The 15,862-nt window shown below is 40.4% G+C and overlaps 1 protein-coding gene across 1 annotated transcript in view; it reads left to right on the top strand.

The window, feature by feature from the left end:
- Positions 1 to 15,862, top strand: part of MROH2B (maestro heat like repeat family member 2B) — an 84,470-nt gene that overhangs the window by 17,260 nt on the left and 51,348 nt on the right. Inside the window, exons 11-15 of the mRNA XM_027979956.2 lie at positions 1,013 to 1,086; positions 4,308 to 4,430; positions 5,147 to 5,260; positions 14,990 to 15,146; positions 15,283 to 15,323. Coding sequence (XP_027835757.2) covers positions 1,013 to 1,086; positions 4,308 to 4,430; positions 5,147 to 5,260; positions 14,990 to 15,146; positions 15,283 to 15,323 — 509 coding nt within the window. The remainder of the gene's footprint in view (positions 1 to 1,012; positions 1,087 to 4,307; positions 4,431 to 5,146; positions 5,261 to 14,989; positions 15,147 to 15,282; positions 15,324 to 15,862) is intronic.

Genomic DNA, 15,862 nt, shown 5'->3' on the forward strand with positions numbered 1-15,862 from the left:
CATATTCAAGTAAAGTGAAAGTGAAGTCACTCAGTCGTGTCCGACTCTTTGCAACCCCATGGACTGTAGCCTACCAGGCTCCTCCTCCATGGGATTCTCCAGGCAAGAGTACTGGAGTGGGTTGCCATTTCCTTCCTCAGGGTATCTTCCCGACCCAGGGATCGAACCCAGGTCTCCTGCATTCCAGGCAGACGCTTTAACCTCTGAGCCACCAGGGAAGCCCATATTCAAGTAAAGCTAGGTTTTCTTAGTTGTCTATAATCAATCTACTACTTTTAAATAGGCATTTCCAGTTACCTCTGTTCTTTCATGATATTTATGGATGCAGTCAGTAAAGGAATAGAATATTTGAGAATTGAATCTGGAATTGAAAAGAGGTATTGGTTAAGTGGCCCAATAAACTGAGGGTGGGTATAAGAATGCACAGTGTTCTATAAATTTGTACTTTTAGAAAAGAGAATTTAATACATTTTCATTTTCATTAATTCCAAAAACTGTTTATTTTTGCAATTTCAGAATGCATCTTATAATTGATAGCATCTTTAATTCTCATTAGCCACTATAGTTTTTCACTCTTGGTGCAATATAAACTAATGAGGCCTCATAAAATTAATATGTTAGATTCAATAAAATATGATCATTCATTTTTGTACAATGAAATAATTTTTTTAAAAAAATTCAGTTTTCCCTGTGATTTACTGAAGAATTGGCAGAAAAAACCTGAGGTGGTCTTCAAATTTTAAGGCTAATCCATTAGGTATGATGTATTGACTGCACTTAAGAATCTAACAATTTAAACAAGATTAAACAAAGTGTAACAGAGAACCAAAAAATAGTCAACATCTATAAAGAGTTGAAACAGGAGAAGGTAGGAAGGAAGTGAACAACATAAAATGTTAAGGACAAGAGACTTTGCAATTATGTGACATAACTCTAATCGGTTTTCAACGATTCCAGAACATACTGTACTCCTACTGAAGCAGGCCTATCAATTTCTCTCTCTGTCTTTCAGAGCCCAAGTTGAGGGATCATATCACTTCAATTGAAAAAGCAGTCAAAGTCGTCATGGGTGACCTCAGTATTAAAGTAAGAGAATTAATGGGGACTTTTACTTGGATAATGATAGCTTTAGGAGTAAATGAAATGGTTTTGACTCTTTAAGGATGTGCTTATAAGACTGATTTATAAAGAGCTCAGTGATCAATTCTACTTTTAAAAGAACTCCATCTTTCCCTAATAAGATAAACTCTATCAAAATAAAGTTCTGAAGCACATTCAGTTCAAGGGCTTCTTAGTAGGAAAAGAAAAAAAAAAAAAAAGATTTTGGCCTAGAGCATGATTCTGCTATGCTAGTTAAATAGTTTAAAACTTAATTGTTAATTATAAAGATGATACTTCTTCCTCCAAAAATAATAACCCTTGAACCCTATTTTGAGCAGAGATATCCTATTTTCCAGTCAGGGAGCACCTATAGAAAGTCTTACATGCAGAATAGATTTCTCAATATCTCCTGATTATCTGATTAAAGTATTTCATGTTGGAAAAGACATAGAACTTTTATGGGAGAAATTTTTTAAATTAGCAATTATAGTATTATTTTATATGAAAATCATATTTTATTTGGATCAAAGCCCTACACAGAAGCCAATGAAGAGGAGAAAATTCCCCCAAGAGGCTTTGGTCACCAATAACTATGGTTAAAATAATCAAACCTATGACATCCGGTCCCATCAAATCATGGGAAATAGATGGGGAAACAGTGGAAACAGTGTCAGACTTTAGTTTTGGGGGCTCCAAAATCACTGCAGATGGTGACTGCAGCCATGAAATTAAAAGACACTTACTCCTTGGAAGAAAAGTTATGGCCAACCTAGATAGCATATTCAAGAGCACAGACATTACTTTGCCGACTAAGGTCCATCTAGTCAAGGCTATGGTTTTTCCAGTGGTCATGTATGGCTGTGAGAGTTGGACTGTGAAGAAGGCTGAGTGCCGAAGAATTGATGCTTTTGAACTGTGGTGTTGGAGAAGACTCTTGAGAGTCTTCTGAAGTCCATTCTGAAGGAGATCAGCCCTGGGATTTCTTTGGAAGGAATGATGCTAAAGCTGAAACTCCAGTACTTTGGCCACCTCATGAGAAGAGTTGACTCATTGGAAAAGACTCTGATGCAGGGAGGGATTGGGGGCAGGAGGAGAAGGGGACGACAGAGGATGAGATGGCTGGATGGCATCACTGACTCGATGGATGTGAGTCTGAGTGAACTTTGGGAGTTGGTGATGGCCAGGGAGGCCTGGCATGCTGCAATTCATGGGGTTGCAAAGAGTCGGGCACGACTGAGTGACTGAACTGAACTGAACTGATGCAATAAATAATAATAGAGTGATTATATATAAAAACTTGATCCAGTAATTGAGCAAACCAACTGAAGCATTGCTAGGATTTCGGGTAGAATAAAAGAGGACAGAAATTTCCAAGAAAGCACTCACTCCTTGGGCAAATATGGAGAAGTTTACCTCTTTCTCCTCAGTTAGGGAGATTACAGAGTCCGTGTGTGCAACCTTGTGATCCTGGTTCCCTGTGAAAAATTATTTTCTTCCTACCCTCCATTAAAAGACCCATTCACTAAGGAATTAGATCTGAGGTTTCTATCTTCCAGGGAAATAATCCAATAAACGAATTGAAGTCAAATTATTAAAAAATTTGTGACACAGGTTCATAACCATTTATTCAAATCCATAGAGCAAGACACATTTCAGAATTTACCATTTTTCAGATTTGAAAAAAGTGTTACTGTGATAGTAGCCCACAATCAAACCTATTAAGATTTCTTCGGGAAAATGTATGCATATTCACACTACATAGAATGGGTAAAGATGTTGGATGACATTACCAACTCAATGGACATGAGTTTGAGCAAGCTCCAGGAGATGGTGAAGGACAGGGAAGCCTGGCATGCTAGAATCCATAGGCTCGCAGAGAGTCGGACATGACTGAGTGACTGAATAACAACAAATAGCTTTAAAACAGCTCAGCCTGAGTTTCTCCACCAAGTTGGAACCAACTTTATGGAAAAAAATTCCAGTTTTCAGTGTCATTTAGAGTTTGAGTTTGTGGATAAGGAATTGTGGAACTTTATTTCAATGTGCCATCTTTCACTGAGGATTTTTTAAGTGAGGCAGTGTTTTTAGCTTTTTCATAGGGTAAAACAGAAAAGGAAAAGGCTTCACTTTGGTGGGGGGGCGGGCCTCCAAAATCACTGCAGATGGTGATTGCAGCCATGAAATTAAAAGATGTTTGCTCCTTGGAAGAAAAGCTATGACCAACCTAGACAGCATATTAAAAAGAAGAGACATTATTTTGCCGACAAAGGTCCATCTAGTCAAAGCTATGGTTTTTCCAGCAGTCACGTATGCATATGAGAGTTGGACTAAAAAGAAGGCTGAAAGTCAAAGAACTGATACTTTTCAACTGTGGTGCTGGAAAAGACTCTTGAGAGTGCCTTGGACTGCAAGATCAAACCCATCAATCCTAGAGGAAATCAGTCCTGAATATTCATTGGAAGAACTGATGCTGAAACTCCAATACTTTGGCCACTTGATGCGAAGAACTGACTCCTTAGAAAAGACCCTGATGCTGGGAAAGATTGAAGGCAGGAGGAGAAGGGGATGACAGAGAATGAGATGGTTGGATGACATCCCTGACTCAATGGACATGAGTTTGAGTAAGCTCTGGGAGTAGGTGATGGACAGGGAAGTGCTGCAGTACATGGAGTTGCAAAGATTAAGACACAACTGAGTGACTGAACTGAACTGAACTGAGTGTTTTAGCCAGGATATGTCATGGGAACTAGAAAGAAAGAGTTTGGTTAAAGAGAGCTTTGCTAGTGACACTTAAATCATAACCTTATAGATTACTTCCTGCTCCAACAGGGGTTAATTGTTGTTGTTTAGTTGGTCAGTCATGTCTGACTCTTTTGCAACCCCAGGAACTGTAGCCCACGAGGTTCCTCCATCCATGGCATTTCCAAGGCAAGAATACTGGAATGAGTTGCCATTTCCTTCTCCAGGGGATCTTCCTGACCCAAGGATCAAACCTGGGGTCTGCTGGTTGGCAAGCAGATTCTTTACCATTGAGCCACCCGAGAAGCCCCATCTATTACAGTAATATCATTCAATTTATAGGGTTGTGTTTTTTTTTTTTGAAAGATTCCCTCTGAACGACCCATAAATGTTACAGAATAGGAGTATCTAAATTTCCATTCTGCCCAAAGAAGTTAAATATTCTGAATGCATTTTCCCTACTCTAGGTGAGGAACTCCACCCTCCTCCTCATCCAAACCATGTGTGAAAAATGCTACATTGAAGCCCGGGAAGGCTGGCCATTGATTGACTACATCTTCACCCAGTTTTCAGTGTCCAGCAAGAATCTGGTACGAAGAGGGTGCCATCCTGAGTGCTGCTCTGCAACGAGTGCAGTTGACTCAACTGGATTTTTAAAAATATCTGCAGTTCAATTTAGTATCTGAAGTCATAGTTAAGCTTTATCACTTTTATTAATAAATTTTTCAGCATCTAGTGTTCTCAGTTCCCTTCCACTGATACCATTTCTAACTTATCATAAATGCAAGGTAGGTTAAATCAGTTTTCCCTAGAGAGGGGGCAACCTGGCCTTCAAGGCTGGGGGCTGGTTTGCAGAGAGACAGAGAAAGCGAATTGTTTCTAGAAAACAGGAAACATCCATCCTTTCTACGTTGGTTCCTTTGGATGAAGAGCCTGAAACACATGTCTAAGATCTCAGTGATCTTACAACCTCCCTGCAAGTGAAATTGCAGTCCACTCCATAGGAAGTAGTGGAAATTTTTGTCCCAGAGAGAAATGGGGAAAGGCCTGAGTGAGAAAGGGGGTAATTGAAGTTCACAATGTTTGTTTTTCTATGAAAAAAGCCAGAGGCATTTTTGTCTCCCCATTCCTCCAAAGAGCACTTAAAAGCAGGGATTAGATACTGGAGACCAAGGTCTCTGGCTTCCTCAAGCCCTTTAAGCTGAGTGACTTTATCCTCCACCCCAGAGACTAGGAACACACCCAAGCTCAGAGGAGACCAACAACAGGGATTATTAACAAGTCACCTGCTTCATCTTTCTTAAAGGAGAAACCAATAAAACCTAACTCCCAGGAGACTGAAAAGGGAGAGACATCTATCCGAGAAATAAGCCTGGAGGTCTTAAAAACCCTGGACCCACTGGTCATTGGTATGCCTCAGGTAAGGAGCCTTCTGCCACCACTCATAGTTCCTTTGATCACCTTTCTAAAGCTCTGTCCATTTAGGAATAAAGAAGTTGGTACTCCATCTGTCATCAGCTTTTTGATGCTCTGGCCAGAGAAATTATATGAGAATATTCAAGGCCAGCACATAATGGTTTCTCAAAAACAGGTGTTAAATTAGCTACATACTCTTTTCTATCTGGAGGCAAATGGCAGTTTTTAAGCATCTTAATATATTGTTTCTCTTCTTCCCCCAATGTATTTAGACATATTGTCAAGTAGTAGTGCAGTGTATACTAAACTTACCCCCATTTACCTGGGAATGTGTTAAAAGCACACATTCTCAGACCTCACTTGAGGTCTGAAATAACCTGAACCTCAGGAACTTTGGGATCTGCGTTTTGCTTAAGAAAAACAACCTGGGAAAGGATTTAATGTACAGAAATACATGGCACAGAGGGAGGGAAAGATGGCGGAGGAATAGGACGGGAAGATCACGTTCTCCCTCACAAATTCCTCAAAAGAACATTTCAACGCCGAGCAAACTCCGCAAAACAACTTCTGTAGGCTGGCAGAGGACATCAGGCAACCAGAAAAGCAGACCATTGTCTTCAAAATCAGGTAGGGAAAAATATAAAAGACGAAAAAGGAGACAAAGGAGGTGGGGAGGGAGCTCCGTCCCGGGAAGGGAAGCCCGTCCCGGGAAGGGAATTTTAAGAAGAGAGGTTTCCAAACACCAGGAAACACTCTCCCTGCCGAGTCTGTGGCGAGCCTTGGAAACACAGAGGGAAACATAACAGGAAGGAAAAATAGATAAATAATTAAAACCAAGAGATTACAAGCCCACCAGTAACTCCCCCAGCGGAAAAGCAGCACAGACGCCTGCATCCGCCATTGGGAAGTGGGGGCAGGGCAGGGACGCGCGGGAGGCGCGGGCTGCAGAGCTTTGTAAGAATCGGGCACGAACGCCCCACGCTCCACCAGAACGATCTAACTTGGGCTAGCAACCCAGACTGTGGGATAGCTACCACGCGAAAAGCTCGAACATAAGACACCGCCAGGACCCAGCACAGAACAAAGGACGGAACGGAAAAGCCGGCTGCAGACCATTCCCGCCGGGGACAGGCAGCCAGAGCCGTAAGGACTGGAAAGGGGCAATTGCAGACCCGGAGAGACTTTACTTACCTAACTGCAAGCAGGCTCCTTTGCTAAGACTTCTGGGGGTGCTGGACAGTCACAGTCTGCCTCACGGGGTGCGCCAGCGGTCCACCCAGAGAGCTGAGCAGCAGCGGCGGAAAAGGTGACAAGCGGCGGCAATTGCGCTCGCCAAACTCCTGAGCTACTCGGACCTGGGAAGGGCACAAAGCGCAGTCCCAGCTGCATTTGTGCCTCTGAGGGCTGCCTGAGGGCCGAACCTGAGCGGCTTGGACCGAGGAAGTGCACGCAGCCTAGGGCCGGCCCCAGATGGTTCCCGGCTGAGCATCGTAGAGCCGGAGTGGTTTGTGCGCCGCGAGAAAGGACAGGTCAAGCGGGGCAGAGATACTGTGTACACACGACAGCGCTATTTGTTTGGAGCATCCCCCCTCCCCACAGCGCGACTGAACTAGTGAGCCTAAAACCCAGCAAACAGAAGAAGTTAAACAGAGGGAACCACCTTGGAAGTGAGCCCACACGGCCCATAACATCAGAGAAGAGCCAGATATATTTTTAATTTTTTAATATTTTTAAAATCATTCTTTTTTTTTTTTGCCTTTTGCATTTTTTTCTTTTTTTCCGAGCTTTTTTTAATTGCTAAATCTTCTATTTCTCCTCTAATTTTTATTTCTATAACCTAGTATTACTATTTAAAAAAAAAAAAGACTTTTTTTTTTTTTTTTTTTTTAAGGCAAACACCATATATACTCTTTGGATGGTTGTTGGTGTTTTGTTTTGTTTTGTTTTGTTTTTTTAATAATTCTTTTTTTTTTTTATTTCTTCCTTTTTCCTTCTGCTTTTCTTTAATATTGTATCTTTGAAAATCCACCCTCTACTCCAGATTTTTAATCTTTGTTGTCAATTTTGTACATTTAAAAACCCAAACTTCACTACCCAAGTTTACCTGAGAGCAAGATTACTGGCTTGTCCACTCTCTCCTCCTCTGGCCTCTCCTTTTTCTCCACCAGGTGGCCTCTGTCTCTTTTCTCCCCATCTCTTCTCTATCCAACTCTGTGAATCTCTGTGTGTTCCAGACGGTAGAGAACACCTAAGGAACTGGTTACTGGCAGGATTTGTCTCTCTCCTACTCATTCCTCTCTCTTATCCTCCTGGTCACCTCTGTCTACTTCCTCCCTCTCCTCTTCCCCGTATAACTCTGTAAATACCTCTGAGCGGTCCAGACTATAGAGCGCACATAAGGAAGTGACTACTGGCTAGCTTGCTCTCTCCTCTCTTGATCTCACCACATCTCATTCCAGTTACCTCTAACTACCCCTCCATCTTCTCTTCTCCTTGTAACTCAGTGAACCTCTCTGAGTGTCCCTCAAGGTGGAGAAACTTTTCATCTTTAACCTAGATGTTTTATCATCGGTGCTGTATAGATGGAGAAGTCTAGAGGCTACTGTGAAAATAAAACTGAAAACCAGAAGCAGGAAGCTTAAACCCAAAGCCTGAAAACATTAGAGAACTCTTGAATTCAGGGAACATTAAGCAATAGGAGCTCATCAAAAGCCTTCATACCTACACTGAAACCAAGCTCCACCCAAGGGCCAACAAGTTCCAAAACAAGACATACCACGCAAATTCTCCAGCAACACAGGAACACTCCCCTGAGCCTCAATATACAGGCAGCTCAAAATTATCCCAATACCTTTGATGTCTCATAACCCATTACGGGTCACTCCACTGCACTCCAGAGAGAAGAAACCCAGCTCCACCCACCAAAACTCCAACACAAGCCTCCCTAACCAGGAAACCTTGACAAGCCACTGATAGAACCCCACCCAAAGTGAGGAAGCTCCATAATAAAGAGAACTCCACAAATTATCAGAATATAAAAAGGCCACCCCAAACGCAGCAATATAACCAAGATGAAGAGACAGAGGAATACTCAGCAGGTAAAGGAACAGGAGAGTTGCCCACCAAATCAAACAAAAGAGGAAGAAGTAGGGAATCTACCGGAGAAGGAATTCCGAATATTGATAGTGAAAATGATCCAAAATCTTGAAATCAAAATGGAAACACAGATAAATAGCCTAGAGACAAGGATTGAGAAGATGCAAGAAAGGTTTAACAAGGACCTAGAAGAAATAAAAAGAGTCAAAATATAATGAATAACACAATAAATGAGATCAGAAACACTCTGGAGGCAACAAATAGCAGAATAACAGAGGCAGAAGATAGGATTAGTGAAATAGAAGATAGAATGGTAGAAATAAATGAATCAGAGAGGAAACAAGAAAAACGAATTAAAAGAAATGAGGACAATCTCAGAGACCTCCAGGACAATATGAAACGCTCCAACATTCGAATTATAGGAGTCCCAGAAGAAGAAGACGGAAAGAAAGATCATGAGAAAATCCTTGAGGAGATAATAGTTGAAAACTTCCCTAAAATGGGGAAGGAAATAATCACCCAAGTCCAAGAAACACAGAGAGTCCCAAATAGGATAAACCCAAGGCGAAACACCCCAAGACACATATTAATCAAATTAACAAAGATCAAACACAAAGAACAAATATTAAAAGCAGCAAGGGAAAAACAACAAATAACACACAAGGGGATTCCCATAAGGATAACAGCTGATCTGTCAATAGAAACTCTTCAGGCCAGGAGGGAATGGCAAGACATACTTAAAGTGATGAAAGACAATAACCTACAGCCCAGATTACTGTACCCAGCAAGGATCTCATTCAAATACGAAGGAGAAATCAAAAGCTTTACAGACAAGCAAAAGCTGAGAGAATTCAGCATCACCAAACCAGCTCTCCAACAAATTCTAAAGGATATCCTCTAGACAGGAAACACGAAAGGGTGTATAAACCCGAACCCAAAACAATAAAGTAAATGGCAACGGGATCATACTTATCAATAATTACCTTAAACGTAAATGGGTTGAACGCCCCAACCAAAAGACAAAGACTGGCCGAATGGATACAAAAACAAGACCCCTCTATATGCTGCTTACAAGAGACCCACCTCAAAACAAGGGACACATACAGACTGAAAGTGAAGGGCTGGAAAAAGATATACCACGCGAATAGAGACCAAAGAAAGCAGGAGTGGCAATACTCATATCCGATAAAATAGACTTTAAAACAAAGGCTGTGAAAGAGACAAAGAAGGCCACTACATAATGATCAAAGGAACAATCCAAGAAGAAGATATAACAATTATAAATATATATGCACCCAATATAGGAGCACCGCAATATGTAAGACAAATGCTAACAAGTATGAAAGGGGAAATCAACAATAACACAATAATAGTGGGAGACTTTAATACCCCACTCACACCTATGGACAGATCAACTAAACAGAAAATTAACAAAGAAACGCAAACTTTAAATGATACATTAGATCAATTAGACCTAATTGATATCTATAGGACATTTCACCCCAAAACAACGAATTTCACCTTTTTTCAAGTGCTCATGGAACCTTCTCCAGGATAGATCACATCCTGGGCCATAAATCTAAACTTGATAAATTCAAAAAATCGAAATCATTCCAAGCATCTTTTCTGACCATAATGCATTAAGATTAGATCTCAATTACAGGAGAAAAACTATTAAAAATTCCAACATATGGAGGTTGAACAACACACTTCTGAATAACCAACAAATCACAGAAGAAATCAAAAAGAAATCAAAATATGCATAGAAACTAATGAAAATGAAAACACAACAACCCAAAACCTGTGGGACACTATAAAAGCAGTGCTAAGAGGAAAGTTCATAGCAATACAGGCATACCTCAAGAAACAAGAAAAAGTCAAATAAATAACCTAACTCTACAACTAAAGCAACTAGAAAAGGAAGAGTTGGAGAACCCCAGAGTGAGTAGAAGGAAAGAAATCTTAAAAATTAGGGCAGAAATAAATGCAAAAGAAACAAAAGAGACCATAGCAAAAATCAACAAAGCCAAAAGCTGGTTCTTTGAAAGGATAAATAAAATTGACAAACCATTAGCCAGACTCATCAAGAAGCAAAGAGAGAAAAATCAAATCAATAAAATTAGAAATGAAAATGGAGAGATCACAACAGACAACACAGAAATACAAAGGATCATAAGAGACTACTATCAGCAGTTGTATGCCAATAAAATGGACAACGTGGAAGAAATGGACAAATTCTTAGAAAAGTACAATTTTCCAAAACTGAACCAGGAAGAAATAGAAAATCTTAACAGACCCATCACAAGCACGGAAATTGATACTGTAATCAGAAATCTTCCAGCAAACGAAAGCCCAGGTCCAGATGGCTTCACAGCTGAATTCTACCAAAAATTTCGAGAAGAGCTAACACCTATCCTACTCAAACTCTTCCAGAAAATTGCAGAGGAAGGTAAACTTCCAAACTCATTCTATGAGGCCACCATCACCCTAATACCAAAACCTGACAAAGATGTCACAAAAAAGAAAACTACAGGCCAATATCTCTGATGAACATAGATGCAAAAATCCTCAACAAAATTCTAGCAATCAGAATCCAACAACACATTAAAAAGATCATACACCATGACCAAGTGGGCTTTATCCCAGGGATGCAAGGATTCTTCAATATCCGCAAATCAATCAATGTAATTCACCACATTAACAAATTGAAAAATAAAAACCATATGATTATCTCAATAGATGCAGAGAAGGCCTTTGACAAAATTCAACATCCATTTATGATAAAAACTCTCCAGAAAGCAGGAATAGAAGGAACATACCTCAACATAATAAAAGCTATCTATGACAAACCCACAGCAAACATTATCCTCAATGGTGAAAAATTGAAAGCATTTCCCTAAAGTCAGGAACAAGACAAGGGTGTCCACTTTCACCGCTACTATTCAACATAGTTCTGGAAGTTTTGGCCACAGCAATCAGAGCAGAAAAAGAAATAAAAGGAATCCAAATTGGAAAAGAAGAAGTAAAACTCTCACTGTTTGCAGATGACATGATCCTCTACATGGAAAACCCTAAAGACTCCACCAGAAAATTACTAGAGATCATCAATGAATATAGTAAAGTTGCAGGATATAAAATCAACACACAGAAATCCCTTGCATTCCTATACACGAATAATGAGAAAGTAGAAAAAGAAATTAAGGAAACAATTCCATTCACCATTGCAACGAAAAGAATAAAATACTTAGGAATATATCTACCTAAAGAAACTAAAGACCTATATATAGAAAACTATAAAACACTGATGAAAGAAATCAAAGAGGACACTAATAGATGGAGAAATATGCCATGTTCATGGATTGGAAGAATCAATATAGTGAAAATGAGTATACTACCCAAAGCAATTTACAAATTCAATGCAATCCCTATCAAGCTACCAGCCACATTTTTCACAGAACTAGAACAAATAATTTCAAGATTTGTATGGAAATACAAAAAACCTCGAATAGCCAAAGCAATCTTGAGAAAGAAGAATGGAACTGGAGGAATCAACTTGCCTGACTTCAGGCTCTACTACAAAGCCACGGTCATCAAGACAGTATGGTACTGGCACAAAGACAGACATATAGATCAATGGAACAAAATAGAAAGCCCAGAGATAAATCCACACACATATGGACACCTTATCTTTGACAAAGGAGGCAAGAATATACAATGGAGTAAAGACAATCTCTTTAACAAGTGGTGCTGGGAAAACTGGTCAACCACTTGTAAAAGAATGAAACTAGATCACTTTCTAACACCGCACACAAAAATAAACTCAAAATGGATTAAAGATCTAAATGTAAGATCAGAAACTATAAAACTCCTAGAGGAGAACATAGGCAAAACACTCTCAGACATAAATCACAGCAGGATCCTCTATGATCCACCTCCCAGAATTCTGGAAATAAAAGCAAAAATAAACAAATGGGATCTAATTAAAATTAAAAGCTTCTGCACAACAAAGGAAAATATAAGCAAGGTGAGAAGACAGCCTTCTGAATGGGAGAAAATAATAGCAAATGAAGCAACTGACAAACAACTAATCTCAAAAATATACAAGCAACTTCTGCAGCTCAACTCCAGAAAAATAAACGACCCAATCAAAAAATGGGCCAAAGAACTAAATAGACATTTCTCCAAAGAAGACATACGGATGGCTAACAAACACATGAAAAGATGCTCAACATCACTCATTATTAGAGAAATGCAAATCAAAACCACAATGAGGTACCACTTCACACCAGTCAGAATGGCTGCGATCCAAAAATCTGCAAGCAATAAATGCTGGCGAGGGTGTGGAGAAAAGGGAACCCTCCTACACTGTTGGTGGGAATGCAAACTAGTACAGCCACTATGGAAAACAGTGTGGAGATTCCTTAAAAATTGCAAATAGAACTACCTTATGACCCAGCAATCCCACTTCTGGGAATACACACCGAGGAAACCAGAATTGAAAGAGACACATGTACCCCAATGTTCATCGCAGCACTGTTTATAATAGCCAGGACATGGAAACAACCTAGATGTCCATCAGCAGATGAATGGATAAGAAAGCTGTGGTACATATACACAATGGAGTATTACTCAGCCGTTAAAAAGAATTCATTTGAATCAGTTCTGATGAGATGGATGAAACTGGAGCCGATTATACAGAGTGAAGTAAGCCAGAAAGAAAAACACCAATACAGTATACTAACACATATATATGGAATTTAGGAAGATGGCAATGACGACCCTGTATGCAAGACAGGGAAAGAGACACAGATGTGTATAACGGACTTTTGGACTCAGAGGGAGAGGGAGAGGGTGGGATGATTTGAGAGAATGACATTCTAACATGTATACTATCATTTGAATTGAATCGCCAGTCTATGTCTGACGCAGGATGCAGCATGCTTGGGGCTGGTTCATGGGGATGACCCAGAAAGATGTTATGGGGAGGGAGATGGGAGGGGGTTCATGTTTGGGAATGCATGTAAGAATTAAAGATTTTAAAATTTAAAAACTAAAAAACTAAAAAATAAAAATAAAAAAAAAAAAGAAATACATGGCACAGCCAGAAAACAATCTACAAACCAATTTAAGTGAATCAGAGGCTTTATCAAGGATGGTATTTTAAGGTGTGATTGTAGATTACCTGCAATATTTATTTAAAATGCAGATTTCCAGGTCACATGGCAGACCTAAATGAGTCAGCATATCTGGGCATGGGGCCCATGAGTCAGCATGCAAATAAGTTCCAACATTTCTGATGCATATTTAAGTTTGGGGAATTTCTGATCTGCAGTGGCATCCCACTCCAGTACTCTTGCCTGGACAATCCTATGGACGGAGGAGCCTGGTGGGCTGCAGTCCATGGGGTCGCTAAGAGTCGGACACGACTGAGCGACTTCACTTACACTTTTCACTTTCATGCATTGGAGAAAGAAATGGCAACCCACTCCAGTGTTCTTGCCTGGAGAATCCCAGGGTCGGGGGAGCCTGGTGGGCTGCCGTCTATGGGGTCGCACAGAGTCGGACACAACTGAAGCGACTTAGCAGTAGCAGTAAATGATGAAAAAGTAGTCTAGAGCCAGAATCATAAAGGGCCTGAAATGCTAAATTCCTACCTTGTCCTTGATAAGCCATTGGAAATTTTAAGCAAGGGCTGAACATTTGCTAACTATAGGAAGTCAGTGAATTGACATGAGTAGTCTAAGCACAGAGATTGAGATGACTTTCATAGGGACTGGATAAGGGTCATAAAAGTAGGAAGGGAAATATGGAAGGGCATGAGAAATCTTATAATGAAAACAAGGTCCAGGCTTGGTGATTCAGTGGGGTTTCCCAGGTGGCGGTAAAGAACTCACCTGCCAATGCAAGAGATATAAGAGACTTGGCTTCGATCCCTGGGTCAGGAAGATCCCTTGGAGGAGGGCATGGCAACCACTCCAGTATTCTTGCCAGGAGAATCCCATGGACAGAGGACCCTGGCAAGCTACAGTCCATGGGGTCAAAAACAGTCAGATATGACTGAAGCAACTCAGCATGTTGGTGATTAAATGCAGATGGCAAAACAAAAGGCAGAGTCCAAGCTGATACCTAGGTTTCCATTAGGACATGAACCGTATTCAAGTCTTCCGAGGGATGTGAAACACACAGACTACAGAAGTTAGCACCTGGAGCACAGACAGCAACACAGTCCATTCGCTATCCATTCCCAATCATTCTCACTTTGGAGAGTTCCACTCCAGTCTTGGAGTTTGGAGAAATATATGGGGCATTTTTGGTTGTCATATTGACAAGGGGCTTAATGGCACTTGGTGAGTGGAGCCTGGCGCTTCCTGCAGTGACCCACAGTGAAGAGTTGTCCTGTCCCAGATTCCAGCAGCAACCCCATGGAGAAACACTGACACTCATGGCAAGTAGCACTTGAAAAAGAATGTGCCCACCAGAGACTGGATTTCATGATTTCATTTTGATTTGGCCCAAAGAGCAAAATAAGAGCAAGTGAGAGGAAGTTTTCTAAACTAGAGGGAAACACGCAGTGAGGACCAGGGAGGAATCATGGAAAAAACAAGCAGCACTTGCACCTTGCCTTTGTTTTCTACAGGTGCTATGGCCCAGAATCCTGACTTTCGTGGTACCTGCGGAATATACAGGAACGCTGGAATACCTGTTTAATATCATCAGGATTCTGTTTATGGCAGAGGAAAGAAAGAAGAATAATGCCAAAGAATCAACAGCACTCGTCATCTCTACAGGAGCTGGTTTGTACAAAGCAAAATATTTCTCTTATGAGAGACTCGTTTCCTGAAGGGCTACAGGGCTTCGCTCGTACACCCAACCCCAGTTTGAATTTTTCTAGCCCCCATAACAGTAATGAAAATTGCTTTCTCTTTCTAGTGAAACTTCCTTCACCACAACAGCTACTGGCCAGACTTCTGGTGAGTGAGTCATGAAAAACCAAGGTGGGATCAATTTAAACCAATGAAGATATTTCCAGTTCCAAATAAATGATAGTAAAAGCGACAAAGATACTCCAAACCCAAAGAAACACTAAAAGGGCATAAGAAATGTTCTGCTATATTAATGATACTCATGAAAATTTACTCCTGGCAAGATTATCTCCTAACTCTGAAATGTTTGTTAAAACTTCATTTATGATTTTTAAATAAGCATAACCTGAATCTGATCCATAAGAACGATTCAAGCAAATTGCATATCTGTTGTTTAGATTTCTCTCTCTCCTTTTGGCCACATATGTGTCAATTACTCCAGTTGTATCTCCACGTGCCCTTATGTAATTCACAGGTATATCTGTTAGTACATTTCATTTATTTTCAGTTGATGCCTTCCACATACTTTTTCACTTTTATCTGCAGAAAAAAATTGGACAGATGGATGTCTAAGTGTTAGCTTTGCTCTAGAATAAGTAAGGATAGTCTGTGATGGTCTGTTAAGAGATTATCTAATGAAGGATTCT

Source organism: Ovis aries, chromosome 16 (assembly GCF_016772045.2).
Source record: "Ovis aries strain OAR_USU_Benz2616 breed Rambouillet chromosome 16, ARS-UI_Ramb_v3.0, whole genome shotgun sequence".
Classification (NCBI taxonomy): domain Eukaryota; kingdom Metazoa; phylum Chordata; class Mammalia; order Artiodactyla; family Bovidae; genus Ovis; species Ovis aries.